The 18,429-nt window shown below is 42.9% G+C and overlaps 1 protein-coding gene across 1 annotated transcript in view; it reads left to right on the top strand.

Moving 5' to 3' along the window:
• The window catches only part of LOC119978274 (trinucleotide repeat-containing gene 6A protein-like), a 209,743-nt gene that overhangs the window by 111,057 nt on the left and 80,257 nt on the right, over positions 1-18,429 (top strand). The window contains 1 exon segment of the mRNA XM_038819765.1: positions 4,691-5,014. Coding sequence (XP_038675693.1) covers positions 4,691-5,014 — 324 coding nt within the window.

The raw sequence follows: 18,429 nt of genomic DNA, 5'->3' as shown, positions 1-18,429 counted from the left end.
GTACTAACAATCCTCTGATCAATGAGTTTGTGAAGCTTGGTGAAGGTTTGTTATATGTGGAGGATATTACAGTGAACATGGTTTTGTTTTTAGCCGCCGTGTCTTGCATGCATTTCCATTGGACAACAGTCCGCATTGGGAACCCTGCTTTTCCCATCCCAAATCCTTTTGCATCAATAAATGTTTGAATCCAGAGTTTAGAGAGATTATATGGTTTCCCAGTTCCAAACTTTGAAGAAAATTTTGAAGTAAAGGTGGAACATTTGCAAGGGGGCACAATTTGTGTGTGGGGGGGGGGGGGGTTCGGTTCAGTGGAGATGTGCGGGGGAAGTTTTTTTACACAGAGGGTGGTGGTGACCTGGAATGCATGGCCAAGTTAGGTGGTTGAGGCAGATACGTTAGCGACCTTAAGACTTAACTGGATAGGCACATGAACAGACAGGGTATAGAAGGATACAGGCGGTTGGTCTACATAGGACATGTGATCAGCGCAAGCTTGCAGTGCCGAAGGGCCTGTTCCTGTGCTGTATTCTTTGTTAACTTGTACTTGATGCCTTCTAATGTCCTCAATTACACTGCTTCACACCAGTAAATTGCTTTTATACATTAAATCGTGGTAGACTCCTTGTTCGAATGTGTCCAAGCTGTAAATTATTTCATAGTTTCCTGAGGATTCTGTCATGACAGAAAGTCCAATGTGGAATAAGCATGTCCACCGAACTGGCAGTTCATGTTGATGCTTGGGAAATTTCTGCAGCTGCACCATTTCTGACACAGCTTGACAGAAGAAGATGGGGTTGACCAAAGAAGACCTGCTGAAGTACATTTATGGAGGACTTTCAAGAATAGAGCCTCACCTGGTCTGAAGAAAATGAGATCATGATGGCTAGGGTTGGTGGCAGAACCTTGCAGCCATTGTTCTGCATGGAATGGAGGAACAAAGTCTGAGATGGAGATTGCTTGGTAGCCGTGTGGCACGATGGTTAGTTACCACATATCATCTCATTGGTACGGAACATTCGTAATAATAATCTTTATTGTCACAAGTAGGCTTACATTAACACTGCAATGAAGTTACTGTGAAAAGCCCCAGTTGCCATATTCCGGCGTCTGTTCAGATACGCGGAGGAAGAATTCAGAATGTCCAAATTACCTAACAAACATGCCTTTCGGGACTTGTGGGAGGAAACCAGAGCACTCGGAGGAAACCGGACACTGGGAGGACATGCAGACTCCACACACACAGTGACCCAAGCCAGGAATCAAACCTGGGACCCTGGCGCTGTGAAGCAACAGTGCTAACCACTGTGCTACCGTGTAGCCCTGATCATCTCTGGAGCATCAGCAAACATCTCCATTTCTGACCTAATAGCGGGATGGTCCATGATGAAGCAGATGAAGGTGGCTGACCTTCAACATAATAGCCTTTGTGCAAGCTGTGACTGCAACAGTGGAGAGTTTCCCCCCAATACCCATTGACATCAGTTTTGCGAGGGCTCCTTAATGCCACACATTTGGTTAAATGCTGCCTTCATGTCAAGGCAGTAACTTTCTCACCTTCCATCTGGTAATCAGCTCTTTTGTCAGGAACTGAGTGGCCCTGGGCATTGGTGTATAGGTTATTATTGAATAAGTGCCACAAAAACACAATATAAGAGCAGGAGAACATTTTATGGCTCGTAACATGGGATCAAGTGACCCAGTTGGTGCTATTTTACAGCAATCTCTCCCAAACCATGACCTCTTATTAGCCGACCCTTCTGGTAGTCACCTCCAGCCTGTGGCTTGCCTCCATGAATCCTGCAACTAGAAGCTGCTGCAACGAGCGGGAGGGTCACCAGTAGTGAGTGGGACGGCAGGGCAGTACAGCCGGCAGCGAGGACCGGCTAGTACAGCCGGCGGCGAGCGGGAGGGCCGAGCACTGAGTTTGAGGATCAGGAAGCACAGCCAGTGGCAAGGAACAAGCAGTAAGTCGAAAGTGTTCACATTTATTTTGTTTTAAATTTATTTGATGTTACTTTGCTAATTAACATACTAAGTTAGCATTGTAAAGTATTTAGACTTGCAAGATAGAATGTTTCAATTTTCTCATGGCAAGAAAAGTCCCATCCTAACCAAAGCTTACATGGGTTGTAATGGGAAAATCTGATTGCTTCATGTTTTTTCCTTAAAAATTGCACTTTTCAGTGACACAACTGCAACAGTAAACAAAGAATCGCTGTACTGTTCTGTTTTTAGTTGTCTAAATTTGATCGGGACAGCATTCCTTCCTCAACCAACACCACTAAAACCGCTTAATTAATTGTTGGTGGAATCCTACCTTGTGCAAAATGGCTGCTGCATTTGCCTGCGCAAGTCACTGCACTTACAGATAATTTGCAGTAAAGTGCTTTGAGACATTTGTGATTTAGTAATGCCCCATCAAATGCAAAGTCTTTGTATTTAGGAAATAGCGTAAAGTGTGACTTTAAAAACTACACATTACCTTATAAGTGCATCATCTTGGGTTATAGCGGTTTGGCTACGTTGCTGATGGTTAATAATTGATCCCTGTAACCTAGTAACAATTGTGCTGAACCTGTATTTCTTCCCTGCAGCAATTGAATTCTGCCTGTTCCATTTTAATATTTAAAGTGCAATTGACAGCTGACCTCTAGATATATTTTGAAAACTCTGGTTACTATGAAGTTCAGTCTTCGTATATACCAAGAATTTATTTATGCATAGATTAAAAGGAATAAACATATGAGCTTGATTTGGCCACTCAGTTGTAATGAAGGCATGTTAATTCCTAGTAGAGCCTTCAGATTTAAAGATATTACTGCTGTTAACTGGCTTGCACAGTTGATCATTTGTGCAGCAAACACATGATGCATTAATGTTTAGATCTGTAGCATTCACTTTGACACTGATCTTCAAAGTTCATAATCTAGAATGCAACAGAACGGAAGTGTTTACAGTGCAGTGGTGGTGGGGAGATGGTTTTGGTGAGTGGTAGGGGAATGGGGTAGCCCTTGGAATTTGGAAATGTACAGTATAACCGATGAGCTAAGGGAGGTACATGAACCTACCCAGCTCAAGATTCCACACCATATTAGCTAGACACTGTACACACAGTAAAAGCCCATCTAACCAAGAGGATGCAGTTTCGAATCTTTGAGGGCGAGAGCACAGATGGGGTGTATTGTTTGGAGAAAAATCCAGCTGTTTGCTTCGGAAGAATTCAGGTAATCAGATGTGCAATATTGTTAACGTCCACTGAGCTGCCTGCTTTCAACTGCCATGTGCCTGGACAGCTCTTCTGCCTGCCTCTTGTCAGTATTCACTCAGCTGTGAAATAACAGAAAATTAGGTCAGTGTCGTGCCAACGCTGCTTTGGGTTGGGGGTCGGGGACAAGGTTGGCTTCCTGTACACTGGTCTTCATATTTGTTCTCTGTGCCCTTACAAATAATGTTGAAGTTTTTAGCAGCTTTGTTTTTGCATTGAGTTCTAATAATTTGAAAATTTCAAGGAGTATCGCCATAGCACTCAAATCTGTTTCTGCATGAAGCTTATAACAAGTTTGATTTTACCCACAATATTTTGCATGGTGGAGACTAGTGACTGCAGAAGAGCAATTTTATTCTCAGCCTTTATATAAGGTAGTTGAAGACAATGGAATAACGTAGAGCCTTCCGTAATTCCAATAGTTTAGTGTGTGAGATATAGCTTTTTATCTAGGATGTGAGCATTGCTAATCAATGTTAAACATGGCCACGCCCATTTCTATCCCAGGTGGTTAATAAGAACAGCAATGGATTTGAATTTTTACTGTGGTAAGAATTTTGTTTTTGGTGTATGTTGTGGAATGCAGTATCTTTGTGTTACGTGGGCCATGAAGAATATTGCATGGGTACAGCCTATATTATATATGTTGCCTCATGTACGTTTCTTATCTGAGTATATTTGTTCAATATCCTACTATGAGCTCTAGGTTAAGTCAACTTCTAAAAATGTCAGGGTGCCTAATTTGGCAAGTAATGTTATAAAGGCATTAAGGTGCAATGGTGAAACACATTTAGAATCCGCAGAGATCCAACCAATAAGAATAACTTGACAAAAGTTACTGTTCCTGGATTTTACACTTTGAAAGAATATTAGACCTTGCATATTGCAAGGGAGATTTGATTTGATTTGCTTTGCCCACATATTCAGAAACATTTTCAGTTCAGATTTGTCGTCTTCTACTATAGTTGAGTATTTGCTTTTTAGTTGAGCAACACTGCAGCTCAGAACTTGGATTGGTGTTAACTGCCTAAGCTCCCACATGGGGCTCACAATTAACTAACTGTTTAGGCTAGTCTGTATGGATAGTCTTGTAAATTATGTTGGAATTCTTTAAAGTACTGAAGATTTCACTGTGCTTTTACGTAGCCCATTCTTTTCCTGGAAACTTGCACCATTCCTTTCCCCAAAGGAAGGGAAAGGCAAACCTCTGAAAAGCGCCACAGTAAAAGGAAGCTCTGGATTTTTGCTATCCACTGTATTTATCAGAAATTTGAAAATTAAGTAATCAGATTGAGTCTCTCTCTCTCTCTCTCTCTCCTCGCCACCCCCAAAAGAAAACAGTGCTCATTAATGCAGTGAATGTTCAATAAGCTGTCTGTGCAGTAGTACTTACTAACTGATAATTTTTCTCCCCCTCTCAAGTGCCAGAACCAACCAAGACCAGTCAAAGCCAGCCTCAGCCTGCCAACGCTAACAGCGGCACTTCCACAACTACCAGCAACAATAGCAATGCCAAGCGGGTCCCAGCCAACACTCAGCAGCAAGCCTTGTCTCGCTATCCACCTCGTGAAGTACCACCGCGCTTTCGACACCAAGAACAAAAGCAACTGCTGAAAAGGGGCCAGCAGCTACCATCAACAGCTGGGACCGCAACACCAGTACTGACCAGCCTGCCTGGAGGCAGCACTGTTACTCTGCAGCCAGTGACCAACGGACAGCTGCAATACAGCAGCAAAATACAAACAGGTAACTGATTCTACAGAATACAAATATGGTTAAGAAATACTTTCTCCTTCACTTAAACTGCTGATAAAATTTCATTCTTATATTACACCAAATTTGTTCAGTTGCAGTAACGTGACTATATCTTATTGTTGTTTTAGCAATTGGGATAGCTAATAACTATACTGAGTATAATGTCAGTGACTAGAATATAAGATTTAGTTAAGTGCCTTATTTTGACATTCCAGGACAGGATCAATTAACTGCATCTAAAAGTGGTTTCCTTTTGAATGTTTTTGAGTTGAAGTGATAGGCCTCTCTTCAGTAAGGAATTCTGTTAGTTGGGTTTGTTGTTGCCACTGTTATCTTTCGCTCAATTATCTTAATTCTCTGACCGTGATATAGCGACCTTTATGTTAACACCTGGAAAATTCATCTTTAGAGACAAGTGGTTGTAATGCTAGACTCTGGCATTCATTTATGTACATGTGCAATACACCATTCTGACGATGCACCCTAAAGGTTATAGGTTCCTAAGCTGTTTTAGCGCAGTACATTATGCTGCTGTGTATTATACTCTTCTTTTGTCCTTGTTCTTCCTCCCAACCATGGGACATAGTCTTCCTGACCAGATAACACAAATGAAGGGACCATTTCATAGTGAAAAAGTTATAGGTCTGTGAAACTTAATGATGAACCAGTACAGATTGTGGGATGCTGTTGTGAAAATGTTGTCATTGCTGGTGATCATGGCTACTTTGAGCTCATGCGGTTTATTTTTTTAAAATTTCAGATGTGTTATTAATAGACTCCCACCAACACCTTTTCTGAGTATCAAATGATATTTTAATGCATCATTAATACCATTCTGATATCCATAAAATCATAGAATGGTTACACCAAAGAAAGAGGCAATTTGGCCTGGTGAGTATGTTGGGCCTCTGCCAGTGCAATTTAGTGAATCCCACACTCCTACCCCATTCCTGTAGATCCCAATCCACTTCAGTGCTTATCCAGCTCTGTTTTCTAAAACCATGATTGCAAGTTTGCTAATAAGAATTGCATAATTGTATTTCAAGGCCAACCATGTATCCTAATGCTAAAATATTCCCTGTTTATACTGTGGGTCAGTTTCCATGAGTGCGGCACATGCCCAATTGTAGCTCTTGTGACAATTGTACTTTGCCCACAATTTGCCACTAAGTAGCAAACAAACGTGGCTGCTTCCAACGGGCATAAAGATTTATTCTTTGATTGGGGTAATATTTTGCCATCGTCAACCAGCTGATAGCTTTTGCTTTGCTGAACCGTTACTAGTTTATCACAAATATAGATTGTCACCTTCCTCCTCACCCAGCCCCTTCATGACTGTTTAACTTAAATGCTGAATTTGCGATAGATCAGATTGAAAAAGTAATATTTAAGTTTTAGATGTGAATGGGAAGAAAGACAAATAGAAGTGCAGTGTGAGAATTGGCATATATGTTGGAGTTAATACTGTTATTAAGGTCTTCCTGATGTCTGTGTCTGGATTGCTAAGTTTTTATTAGTGTTGGAGCAAATTCATTGAAAATAATCAAAAGTTAGCTCAGAAAGACCTGAATCTCAAATTGGCAATCCCATGATTGCATCCTCCACATGTAACACACCAATTGGTGGCTCATCTCTTACCTAATTTGTGCCTTCACTTGTATTGAAGACTCAATTATCGCCCCGTCCCCATTATCAGTTTAATTGCACTGCCTCTTAACAGGTCACTAAAATTTGTCATATAATGGATATTAAAACTGAATATTTTGCATTTACCTGTTGATGTTGTGACTACTCAAGATGTTGAATCAGGACCTCTGCTTTTTGCTGCACATTGTGTTAGGATTTCTCATTGGTGTCCTGCATCATTATTAACATGTCAAATATAAGAACATAATATAAGAACTGGGACCAGGAGTAGGCCATCTGGCCCTTTGAGCCTGCTCCGCCATTCAGTGAAATGGCTGATCTTTTATGGACTCAGCTCCACTTTCCCACCCGAACACCATAACTCTTTATTCTTCAAAAAATTACCTATCTTTATCTTGAAAACATTTAATGAAGGAGCCTCAACTGCTTCACTGGGCAGGGAATTCCAAAGATTTGGGTGAAGAAGTTCCTCCTAAGCTGAGTCATAAATCTACTTCCCCTTATTTTGAGGCTATGCCCTTTAATTCTGCTTTCACCCACCAGTGGAAACAACCTGCCCACATCTATCCTATCTATTCCCTTCATAATTTTACATGTTTCTATAAGACCCCCCCCCCCCCATCCTTCTAAATTCCAACGAGTACAGTCCCAGTCTACGCAACCTCGCCTCATAATCCAACCCCCTCAACTCGGGGATTAACCTAGTGAATCTCCTCTGCACACCCTCCAGCGCCAGTACGTCTTTTCTCAGGTAAGGAGACCAAAACTGAACATGCTACTCCAAGTGTGGCCTCACTAACACCTTATACAATTGCAGTATAACATCCCTATTCTTAAACTTTGTATGCTTTTATATTAGCTCCTGTGTTTCGGGACTTTGGCCGACAACATACCATGATAGGGAAAGAATTAACTGGTACATACATCTGTGTTTTTCAGTTGTTGGTTAAGGGGTAAGTGCAGACCTGGACATCCTTCTCTTCAAATAATGGCTTGGGATATTTAGCATCCACCTTCATCTAAAAGAAAGCAGTTGTGATACTCTTCATAAGTAAACTTAGCCCAGTGGCCCCACCAGCCTTTTCACTTGCTCAAGCCACATGCACCGGTGCAGCAGAGCTTCAATGTAACACTCCACTTGCATCTCCTTTTTTTTTGTTTCTCCTTCTATCCCAGAATCATGTTGTATCAAAGCTCTTTCATTAATTATATTTGGTTCTTGTGATTTGGGCTGCCTTTGGTGAGTTTATTCCTGATAGAAATTGTTGTAGCTGAGTGCTGTTAAATTACTCAATTTTTCTGCAGTATAGTGTGTTTTTTTGAGAGCCACTGTCTCATGCACCGCACCTTGTGTCCTGGGGCAGCTTCAGTTTAAAAACCATCCAATTAGAACGAAGGGTGACTGATAAACTGGTGGCGAAAATATGTTATTTTTGTTGCTTTAACTGTGATGAGGGAGACTAGTGTTTTACTCTGGTTAGAAGTGAGCTGAGAATATATTGAACCCTGACACCTTTTATGGTTCTCTTGCTTTTTCTTAGGCATGCCTCCCATTCGGGATTTGGTCAGCCATTCCCCTAACCAGTCAGGTGACTAAAGCTTTATATTTTCTCTCCCTTCTCTTTTTCCTTCTGTCATCCCTTCCATTCCCTTCCCTTCTGTCACTATCTCCAGTGTGGCTTGATATTGCACTTCCTGAAAAATGAAGCGGTGACTGTTTACATGATACCTGCTGGGTGTGCTTGTGATTGCTGACTGGGTTGCTGATGTTGGTTGGGTTCAGCCAGCTTGCTTCGCTTCTTGGTGCCTCTGTCGTGTTTTATGTTTGATAGTGTTAACAGACTTGCATGTTTCTTTGAAGTGTATTTTATGTGGCTCAGGTACAGTTTTAAAAGCTTTTCCCATTGCACCTAATGACTAATACCAGACTTCACGTAGACTTGACTGCCAGGGATCCTCAGTATGTGTCCGTACATGAATAACATTAAGATATTTTAAAAAGTCAGTGTTATCTGCATTACAAAGCTAGCCTGGGCTGATGAATGGTGCTAATTTTTGTCTTCATGTGGAGTCTGAATGTTACTGAATATTAATATTGTGATCAGACTTCTGGTGTGCTGTTGAATGAGAAGTTTCATTTTAAAACTATTTTTGGCGCTGTTGTGAGAAGCTCCCTGTTTTTGCAATCCCTCTCCAGTACAAAACCACAGTCCTCCGTAGAATTGGCCAGACTTATAATTTCATGTTGATCTGTCTTGGGAGGAAGCTACAAACATTTAAATCAATTTTCCCATTAATCTACTGATATTAACAGATCTTGGGGCTGTGATTTACATTTTTTCCACCAATGGGTGGGGTAGGGTGGTGATTTGGTATGCTAATACTGATACTCAGTGATCCTTTTCCATGTAATCCTTAAATTTAATTTACAGTCTTTCGTAATAATTCCAGGATGTTCCTGGGGGAAATAGTCAGCGGGCAGTGGAGCAGATATGCAGACAATTAACTGAGGTGTGTAAAAGTAATAGTAGGGTAGCAGGTAATGGTAATGTTCGGGGATTTCACCCACCCCCGTAACATTAAGTTATAGTGGTTTAGAGGGGATGGATTTGTTGAAATGTATTCAGGAGAGTTTTTCATGCCAATCTGTAGAAGGTACGGTGTAGTGCTGGATCTAAATCTGGAGAACGAGGCCAGACAGGTGTTTGAGGTGACAGTGGGAGAGCATTTTAGTGATAGCGACCACAACACAGTAGGATTGAAGTTTATGGAAAGGGAAAAAGATGATCTGTATAAAACAGTTTGATTTGGGGGAAGGCAGATTTAATTAGAATAAGGCAGTAACTGACCAAAGGGCTTCTTGTGGGAAAATCTACAGCAAAGCAAAGCAGTGGGGGTCTTTCAAAAAGGAAATGGGGAGGAGAGGACAGGTCCAGTATGTTCCCTTTAGACAGAAATGTAGGAGCAACAAGCCCAGAGAACTCTGGATGTCCAGGAATATTCAGGACTGGATAAGAAAGAAAAGAGGCTTTTAGCAGGTACAAAGGGAGCAAATCAGAAATTAGGAGAGCGAAGAGGGGCATGAAAAAGCACTGTGGGTAGGATTAGGGCGAATTCCAAGATATTCTGGAAGTATATTAAGGGGAAGAGGATAACCAGCGAATGAATGGGGCCCATTAAGGAGGATCAAGGCGGCAATCTGTGTTTGGAGCTGGAGGATGTTTCTATCCCACTCAGGAGAAGGAGGATGTAGGTACAGAATTCCGGGAAAGGGACTGGGAGGTTTAACATAGGGAATGAAGAAGTATTGAAAGTTTTGGCAGGCTTAAAAAGAGACAAATCCCCAGGTCCAGATGATTTCTATCCCAGGCTGCCGTGGGAGGCAAGGGAGGAAATTACAAGGATTATGACCCAAATTTGACCACGGGGGACTTGCTGGAGGATTGGAGGACGGCTAAAATGGTTCCACTTTTCAAGAGGAATGGTCGAGATAAACCGGGGAATTATAGACCAGTGAGCCTCTCGTCAGTGGTATGGAAACTTTGGGAGAAAATTAACTTCCCGTTGGAGTGGCAAGGTTCGATCAGGAAAAGTCCTCATGGCTTTGTCAGAGGTCATGCGCGGTTTTCCTCTATGCACTGCAGTTTCCTCCCACAGTCCAAAGAAATGCAAGTTAGGTGGATTGGCCATGCTAAATTTCCCCGTAGTGTGCATGTTAGGTGGGGTTGGGGCAGGGGAAGTGGGCCTGTGTGTGGTGCTCTTTCAGAGGGTCGGTGCAGACTCCATGTGCCAAATGGCCTCCTTCTGCAATGTAGGAATTCTATGCCTGACAAATTTCATTGAAACTGTGTGAAAACTTCAGCTGGCGTCACTCTCATGGGGTGACGTCTCTATTTGAAAGAAAACTGCAGATATTGCAGCTATACGGTATCTGAAGGATGTGGTTCTGATTAATCTGTGCACATTCAGTTTTCCAAATGGCCACTATTTCCTTGAATTCTGTAATTGGGTCACTGCTAGCATTGTGGATAGCACAATTGCTTCACAGCTCCAGGGTCCCTGGTTCGATTCCGGCTTGGGTCATTGTCTGTGCGGAGTCTGCACATCCTCCCCGTGTGTGCGTGGGTTTCCTCCGGGCGCTCCGGTTTCCTCCCATTGTCCAAAGATGTGCAGGTTAAGTGGATTGGCCATGATAAAAATTGCCCTTAGTGTCCAAAATTGCCCTTAGTGTTAGAACATAGAACATAGAACAGTGCAGCACAGAACAGGCCCTTCGGCCCTCGATGTTGTGCCGAGCAATGATCACCCTACTCAAACCCACGTATCCACCCTATACCCGTAACCCAACAACCCCACCCCCCCCTTACCTTACTTTTTAGGACACTACGGGCAATTTATCATGGCCAATCCACCTAACCCGCACATCTTTGGACTGTGGGAGGAAACCGGAGCACCCGGAGGAAACCCACGCACACACGGGGAGGACGTGCAGACTCCGCACAGACAGTGACCCAGCCGGGAACCGAACCTGGGATCCTGGAGCTGTGAAGCATTTATGCTAACCACCATGCTACCGTGCTGCCCCGTGTTGGGTGGGGTTACTGGGTTATGGGGAAAGGGTGGAGGTGTTGACCTTGGGTAGGGTGCTCTTTCCAGGAGCCGGTGCAGACTCGATGGGCTGAATGGCCTCCTTCTGCACTGTAAATTCTATAATCGTTGAGCAAAGAAGTTTCCAAGACGCAGTCCTAAAAGTGTAACTCGATAACCTTTCGAGTGTTATGAATTAGTGGTCCAACTCCATTTTGTTCAGATATACATGCACAACATATTTGCTTTTTACTGTGAGTAACATCATCTCACCATTTCTTGATTGAATTATGAAATTGTAATTTTCCAAAGATTTTCTTTGTGTTGAAATGTGCTTTTAATTTGTGTGTTGTTTGGGAGGATGTAGCTGGCACATTACAGTAAGACTACTGTATAGGGAATATTCTGTAAGTATATTGATGGGCAATCTTCCATGTGGAGTTCACAACAGATATTCTCACCTGTAAAGGGGACTTCAATGTGTGTGCTCATGCCAATTTTTAAACAGTTTAGAACTTACTGATAACTATGTGTAGATTGTGTTGGGCTGGTTGATAGCAAAGCTTGGCCTGGATGCTGACTTGGGTTAGCAGTGGTCAGCTTGCTCAGTGAGGTAGTGTTCCTGTGAAGAAAGACTTAGTGAATGTTATTCTTTGTATGTGTTTATTCATTCTGCTTCTGTGACATATTTTGCAGTAATACTGAACCATAATTATCTTCTGCATGGAAAAGTCTACTTGGATCTGATTTTTCTGTGAGTCTTTGGCAATTTAATGGCTGGTTTGGATTAAATTAGAGCAATTAATTGTTAGTACATGATTGAAGCTTATGAGGTTTGTCCCTAGTAATTACCAGCAGGTTTACTGTGGCCTCTCGACAATCAAAGCAAGCTTGACCATATAGCTGATGCATAATAAGCATCGAGCATCCTCACTTTGAAACCATTCTAGCTATCGTTATGATGAACATTACACTAAAAGTAGCAAAGTTTTTAACATTACTTGCCATCAGTTGGGTCACAGTGTGGTGATTGGAGAGGAGAGAAAGTAAATGTTGCCTTGGAATCCTTTGGTTTGTTTTGATTTGAAAGACACCACCTTTTAAAAAAAATACACAATGTAGAGATGCCGGCGTTGGACTGGGGTGAGCACAGTGAGAAGTCTTACAACATCAGGTTAAAGTCCAACATGTTTGTTTCAAACACTAGTTTTCAGAGCACTGCTCCTTCCTCACCTGAGGGAAGGAGCAGTGGTCCGAAAGCTAGTGTTTGAAACAAACATGTTGGACATTAACCTGGTGTTGTTAAAAATAGACAGCGGAGGTCATCAACTTTTCCATGGTGTGTTTTGTGGTTGAGGGAAGAAAAGGAAATAAATAAATTGGCATGAATTCTGTGGAACACAGTTAAAATGTTCCATTGTTTTCAATTCGCTGTGGTGTGCAGATTGTCTTTCGTAAGCCACTGTGATTGTACAACTTAGAATAACATTCACTAAGTCTTTCTTCACAGGAACGCTACCGCACTGAGCAAGCTGACCACTGCTAACCCAAGTCAGCATCCAGGCCAAGCTTTACTAACAACCAGCCCAACACAATCTACACATAGTTATCAGTAAGTTATAAACTGTTTAAAAATTGGCATGAGCACACACATTGAAGTCTCCTTTCCAGGTGAGAATATCTGTTGTGAACTCCACATGGAATATTGCCTATCAATATACTTACACAACATTCCCTATACTGTAGTCTTACTATAATATGCCAGCTACATCCTCCCAAACAACACACAAATTAAAATGGAATGGGTAAGATATCTTGTTCTGGTCAATGCTGACATAAAGGAACCTAATAACACAAGCCAGCAGTGTTATAAATATCATAATATGGCGGTTTAAGGGCCTCTTCAGACTGGTATACAGCCAAAGTGAGCAGAAAGTGGCAGATTTTGCAAGATCCATCCATTATAATCAGCATTTTCCGTGGGTTACTGGGTTCTGTTTCCCAACCCACGTTGAATTCCTGTCTGTGCAAGCTCTCATGGATTGTTGGTTCATTGGTAGTTTAACTTGGAAAATAAAATATTTTCTCTCACTTGGCTCCAGTGAAAGATCCTGGAATCCAGTGCGGAGAGAAATTGGCATGGCTAAAAGATGACTACTTTCCATGAAGATGCTGGGGATTGCCAGTAATTCATTCTGATTCTTACCGATTACTCTGCATACAGTTAACCTATTTGATGCCTACACTAACCGGTTGGGCCAAATGACCTGCTTCTAAGAACATAACAGGAGTAGGCCCTTTGAGTCTGCTCCATCATGCTATGATACTGGTCTACGTCAGCTACACCTTCCTGTACTGTCCATACTTCCTTTGAGGCCCTTTGTAATGAAAAATCTATTGATTTCTAATTTGAGCATACCTAACGCAAAATCTAAGCGTCAACAGCTCTCTCTGTTACAGACGTCCAAAGATTGAGAACATAAGAACTAGGAGCAGGAGTAGGCCGTCTGGCCCTTCGAGCCTGTTCCATCATTCAATGAGATCATGGCTGATCTTTTGTGGACTTGGCTCCACTTTCCCACCCGAACGCCATAACCTTATTTTAAAAATGAAACTGGGCAGACCACCCGGTATCAACCCAGACACTGCAAACAGCAACGTAACCTCAACCCTGCAAATCCCACCTTAATAACATCTTTGTCTTCCTTCCCAGTGTTCCATGGCACCAGAATCACCATCCCTGGGTACGTCCTGTCCCACCAGCAGGACAGACCCATCCAAGATGGCAGCACATAGGATACAGTTGGGATGGTGTTATCCTGGGAGTCCTCAACATTGACAACATTGACTCCAGGCATCATGAACCTGTTGAGTAAAAACATTTCTCCTTATCTCAGGCGGAAATAACCAATCTAATAGTAAGAAACTTATTTCTAGCCTCAACCAGGCAAGGGAAACATCCTCCCAGCATCTATCCTGATGAGCCCTTTAACTTTGTGATTCAATTAAATCACCTCTCATTCTTCCAAGCGCGAGGTTATATGGGCCCAATATACTCAAACTCCCCTCATAACAGAATTCAGTCCAGTGAACATTTGATGCACTCTCTCTAAAGCAAACATATTCTTCCTTTGGTAATGAGGCCAAAATGGTACATTGATCTCCAGGTGTGGTTTCACTAAGGCCCTAACTATTACAGTCAAACATTTTTGTTTTATAGTCTTTATTGCAAACAGAGTAGATTATAATATACTATTTACTTACTGTACCTACATGTAAGTTTTGTGATTTGTGTACAAGGACTTCCAGATCCTCTGAACATAGAGTCTCTCGAATTTTTGTTTTTCTGATCCTGGTGGGGAGGTGAAGTTGTGCTAATGTTACTGGATTAGTAATCCAGAATCTTGGGCTAATACGCTGGAGACACCGGTTCAAATTCCACCATGACAGCTGGTGGAATTTAAATTCAATGAATTGAAATCTGGAATTAAAAAGCTAGTCTCATGGTGACCATGAAATCATTGTCTATTGTACTAAAAACTGATGTGGTTCACAAATGTCCTTTGCAGCAAGAAATCTGTTGTCCTTATTTGGTTTGGCCTCTGTGACCTCAGGCCCACAGCAATGTGGTTGACTCTTTAAATGTTCTAGTAAGCTACTCCGATGTAGCAAACCACTATGAACTCTTTTTTTAAATTAGACTAGGCGGACCACCTGGTATCAACCCCAGGCACTACAAACAACAAAGTAAACTCAACCCTGCAAATCCCACCTTAATAGCATCTTTGTCTTCCTTCCCAGTGTTCCATGGCGCCAGAATCACCATCCCTGGGTGCATCCTGTCCCACCAGCAGGGCAGACCAACCCGAGGTGGCAGCACAATAGTATACAGTTGGGAAGGAGTTATCCTGGGAGTCCTCAACATTGACTCCAGGAATCATGAAATCGCATGATTTGGCTTGGCTTCAACGTCCGTAATCAAGAATGGCTTTGTAGCACCACTACTAACTGAACTGGCTGAGCCGTGAAGAACATAGCTGCTAGACTGGATTTGCAGTGGGTGATGTGGAAACCAACAAGAGGGGAAACGTAGCAAAATTATCAGTAGGGGTGGGGAGAACTGTCCACTTGCTGAAGTCATACCTAGCACAAAGAAAGATGGTTGTGGTTGTTAAGGGTCAATTATTTCACTCCCAGACATTTTTTAAACAATTCATTTTATGGGATGTGGGCGTTGCTGGTTAGGCCAACATTTATTGCCCACCCCTGGTTTCCCTTCAGAAGATGATGGTGAGTTGTCGCCTTGAACCGCTGCAGTCCTTCAGGTGCAGGTACACGCACTGTGCTGTTAGGGAGGGAATTCCAGGATTTTGCCACAGTGGCAGCGAAGGAATGGTGAAATATTTCCAAGTCAGGGTGGTGAGTGACTTGGAGGGGAACCTCTAGGTGGTGGGCTTCCCAAGTATCTGCTGCTCTTGTCCTTCTAGATGGTAGTGGTTGTGGGTTTGGAAGGTGCTGTCGAAGGAACCTTGGTGAGTTACTGCAGTGCATCTTGTGGATGGTGCACACGGCTACCACTGTTCGTCGGTGGTGAAGGGTTTGAATGTTTGTGGAAGGAGGAGCAATCAAGCTTTGTCCTGGATGGTGTCAAGTTTCTTGAGTGTTGTTGGAGCTGCACTCATCCAGACAAGTGGAGAGTATTCCATTACACTCCTGACTTGTACCTTGTAGATGGGCAGGCTTTTGGGGGGTCAGGAGGTGAGCTGCTCGCCATAGGATTCCCTAGCCTTTGACCTGCCTTGGTAGCCACAGTATTAACATCACCCGTCCAATTCCGTTTCTGATCAATGGTAATCCCAGGATGTTGATTATGGGGGATTTAGCGATGGTAATGCCATTGGCTATCAGAGGGCGATGGTTAGATCCTCTCGTGTAGGAGATGGCTATTGCCTGGCACTTATGTGGCGCTATTGCCTGGCACTTGTGTGGCGCGAATGTAATTTGCCACTTGTCAGTCCATGCCTGGATATTGTACAGGTCTTGCTGCATTTGGACATGGACTGCTTCATTATCTGAGGGGTTGCGAATGCTGCTGAACATTGTGCAGTCATCCGCAAACATCCCCACTTCTGACCTTATACGGGAAGGGAGGTCATTGTTGAAGCAGCTGCAGGAATTCCTCAGGTTAGTGTTTTAGTTCCGACCATCTTTTGTTTCTTCTTCAATTGCCTTCCCTAGTCAGATGTGGGGGTGTTTGCTGATGACTGCATGCAATGATAAATGGCAAGTAATACTACACGGCCAAGCCACCTGCAACAAGAGAAAATCAAACCATCTCCCTATGACATTGAATGGCATTACCATCACTGAATCTCCAATTGTCAACACTCAGGGAGTTATCATTGACCAAAAACTGAACTAGACCAACCATATAAATATTGTGACGACAAGAGCAGGTCAAAGGCTGGAAATTGTGCGGAGAGTAACTCATCCTCTGACTCCCTAAAACCTGTTGTTCATCTATAAGGCACAAGTCAGCAGTGTAATGGAATACTATCCACTCTCCTGGATGAGTGTAGCTCCAACAATACTCAAGAAGCTCAACACCATCCAAGACAAAACAGATCGCTTGATTGGCATCCCACTCACCACCACCTACATTCCCTCCATGGATACTGATGCACAGTGGCAGCAGTGTGTACTTTCTACAAGATGCACTGTAGCAACATACCAAGGAGAGCACCCTCCAAACCACGACCTCTGCCACCTTGAAGGGAAAGGTCAGCAGATGCTTTGGAATACCACCAGCTTTAAGTTCCCCTCCAAGCCCCACCATCCTGACTTGAAACTACATAGCCATTGCTTTGCAGTCGTTGGGTCAAGAGCCTGGAACTCTCATCCTAACAGCACCATAGGTATTCCTAAAATACATGGACTGCAATGGTACCACTTTGCCTAGTAAAGTTAAGGATGGGCAATAAATGTTGTCCTAGCAGTGACCTCCACACCCCTGAATGTTTAAAAAAGTGGGTAACTTAGCATTTTCTCATTCTGTTTCACGTGCCATTTTCTTTCCTGCACTTTTTTAAAATTTAGAGTACCCAATTATTTTCTTTCCCAATTAGCAATTTAGCCTGGCCAATCCACCTAACCTGCACATAGAATCATAGAATTTACAGTGCAGAAGGAGGCCATTCGGCCCATCGAGTCTGCACCCACCCTTAGAAGGAGCACCCTACCCAAGCCCACACCTCCACCCTATCCCCATAACCCAATAACCCCACCTAACCTTTTTTGGACACTAAGGACACTTTAGCATAGCCAGTCCACCTAACCTGCACACCTTTGAACTGTGGGAGGAAACCGGAGCACCCGGAGGAAACGCCCGCAGACACTGAGAGAACGTGCAGGCTCCGCACAGACAGTGAGCCACGCCGGGAATCGAACCTGGGACCCTGGAGCTGTGAAGCAACTGTGCTGACCACTGCTGCCCGTTTTTGGGTTTTGGGGGTGAAACCCAGCAGACACTGGGAGAATGTGCAAACTCCACATGGACAGTGACCAAAGGCCGGGATTCGAACCTGGGTCCTCAGTGCTAACCACTGTGCCATGTGCCGCCCTCTTGTCTGCCCACTTTTAACCAGGTTATCATCTTTTGCAGGTTCATTGTGCTCTGTTCTCAAAGATTTTCCACCTAATTTTATATCATCAACAAACTGGGTACATTACATTCAAACCTGTAATCTAAGCTATTGCTGTAAATTGTAAAAACCTTAGGCCCAATACTAATCGCCATTCGTGTTACAGTCTATCAATGCTTTCTTTAATCTTGATGTATTTTCTATCTGTTAGCCAGTGCTCAAACCCTGCTGGTATGTTACCCCAAACCCATGAGCCCTAACTCTTGTGTGGCACCTTTTTCAAAATCCAAGTATACTCATTGGTTTTCCCCTCCACTCTACGTGCAATCTCAAAGACGCAACAGATTTCTGAAAAAATATTTCCCTTTCATAAATCTGCGTTTAATGCTGCCCAGTCATCATGCCCCTAATAATACATTCTTTTGTTTTCTCTTCCAATGATGTCAGCCTAACTGACCTATAGTTACCTTGTTTTCGTTCTCCCTCCTTTCTGGCATAACAATATTATGTTTATGATCTTCCAATACATGT

This window comes from Scyliorhinus canicula, chromosome 15 (assembly GCF_902713615.1).
Source record: "Scyliorhinus canicula chromosome 15, sScyCan1.1, whole genome shotgun sequence".
NCBI lineage: Eukaryota > Metazoa > Chordata > Chondrichthyes > Carcharhiniformes > Scyliorhinidae > Scyliorhinus > Scyliorhinus canicula.
The sequence above is the reverse complement of the archived record's forward strand: the minus strand, read 5'-3'. Positions and strand labels throughout refer to the sequence as shown.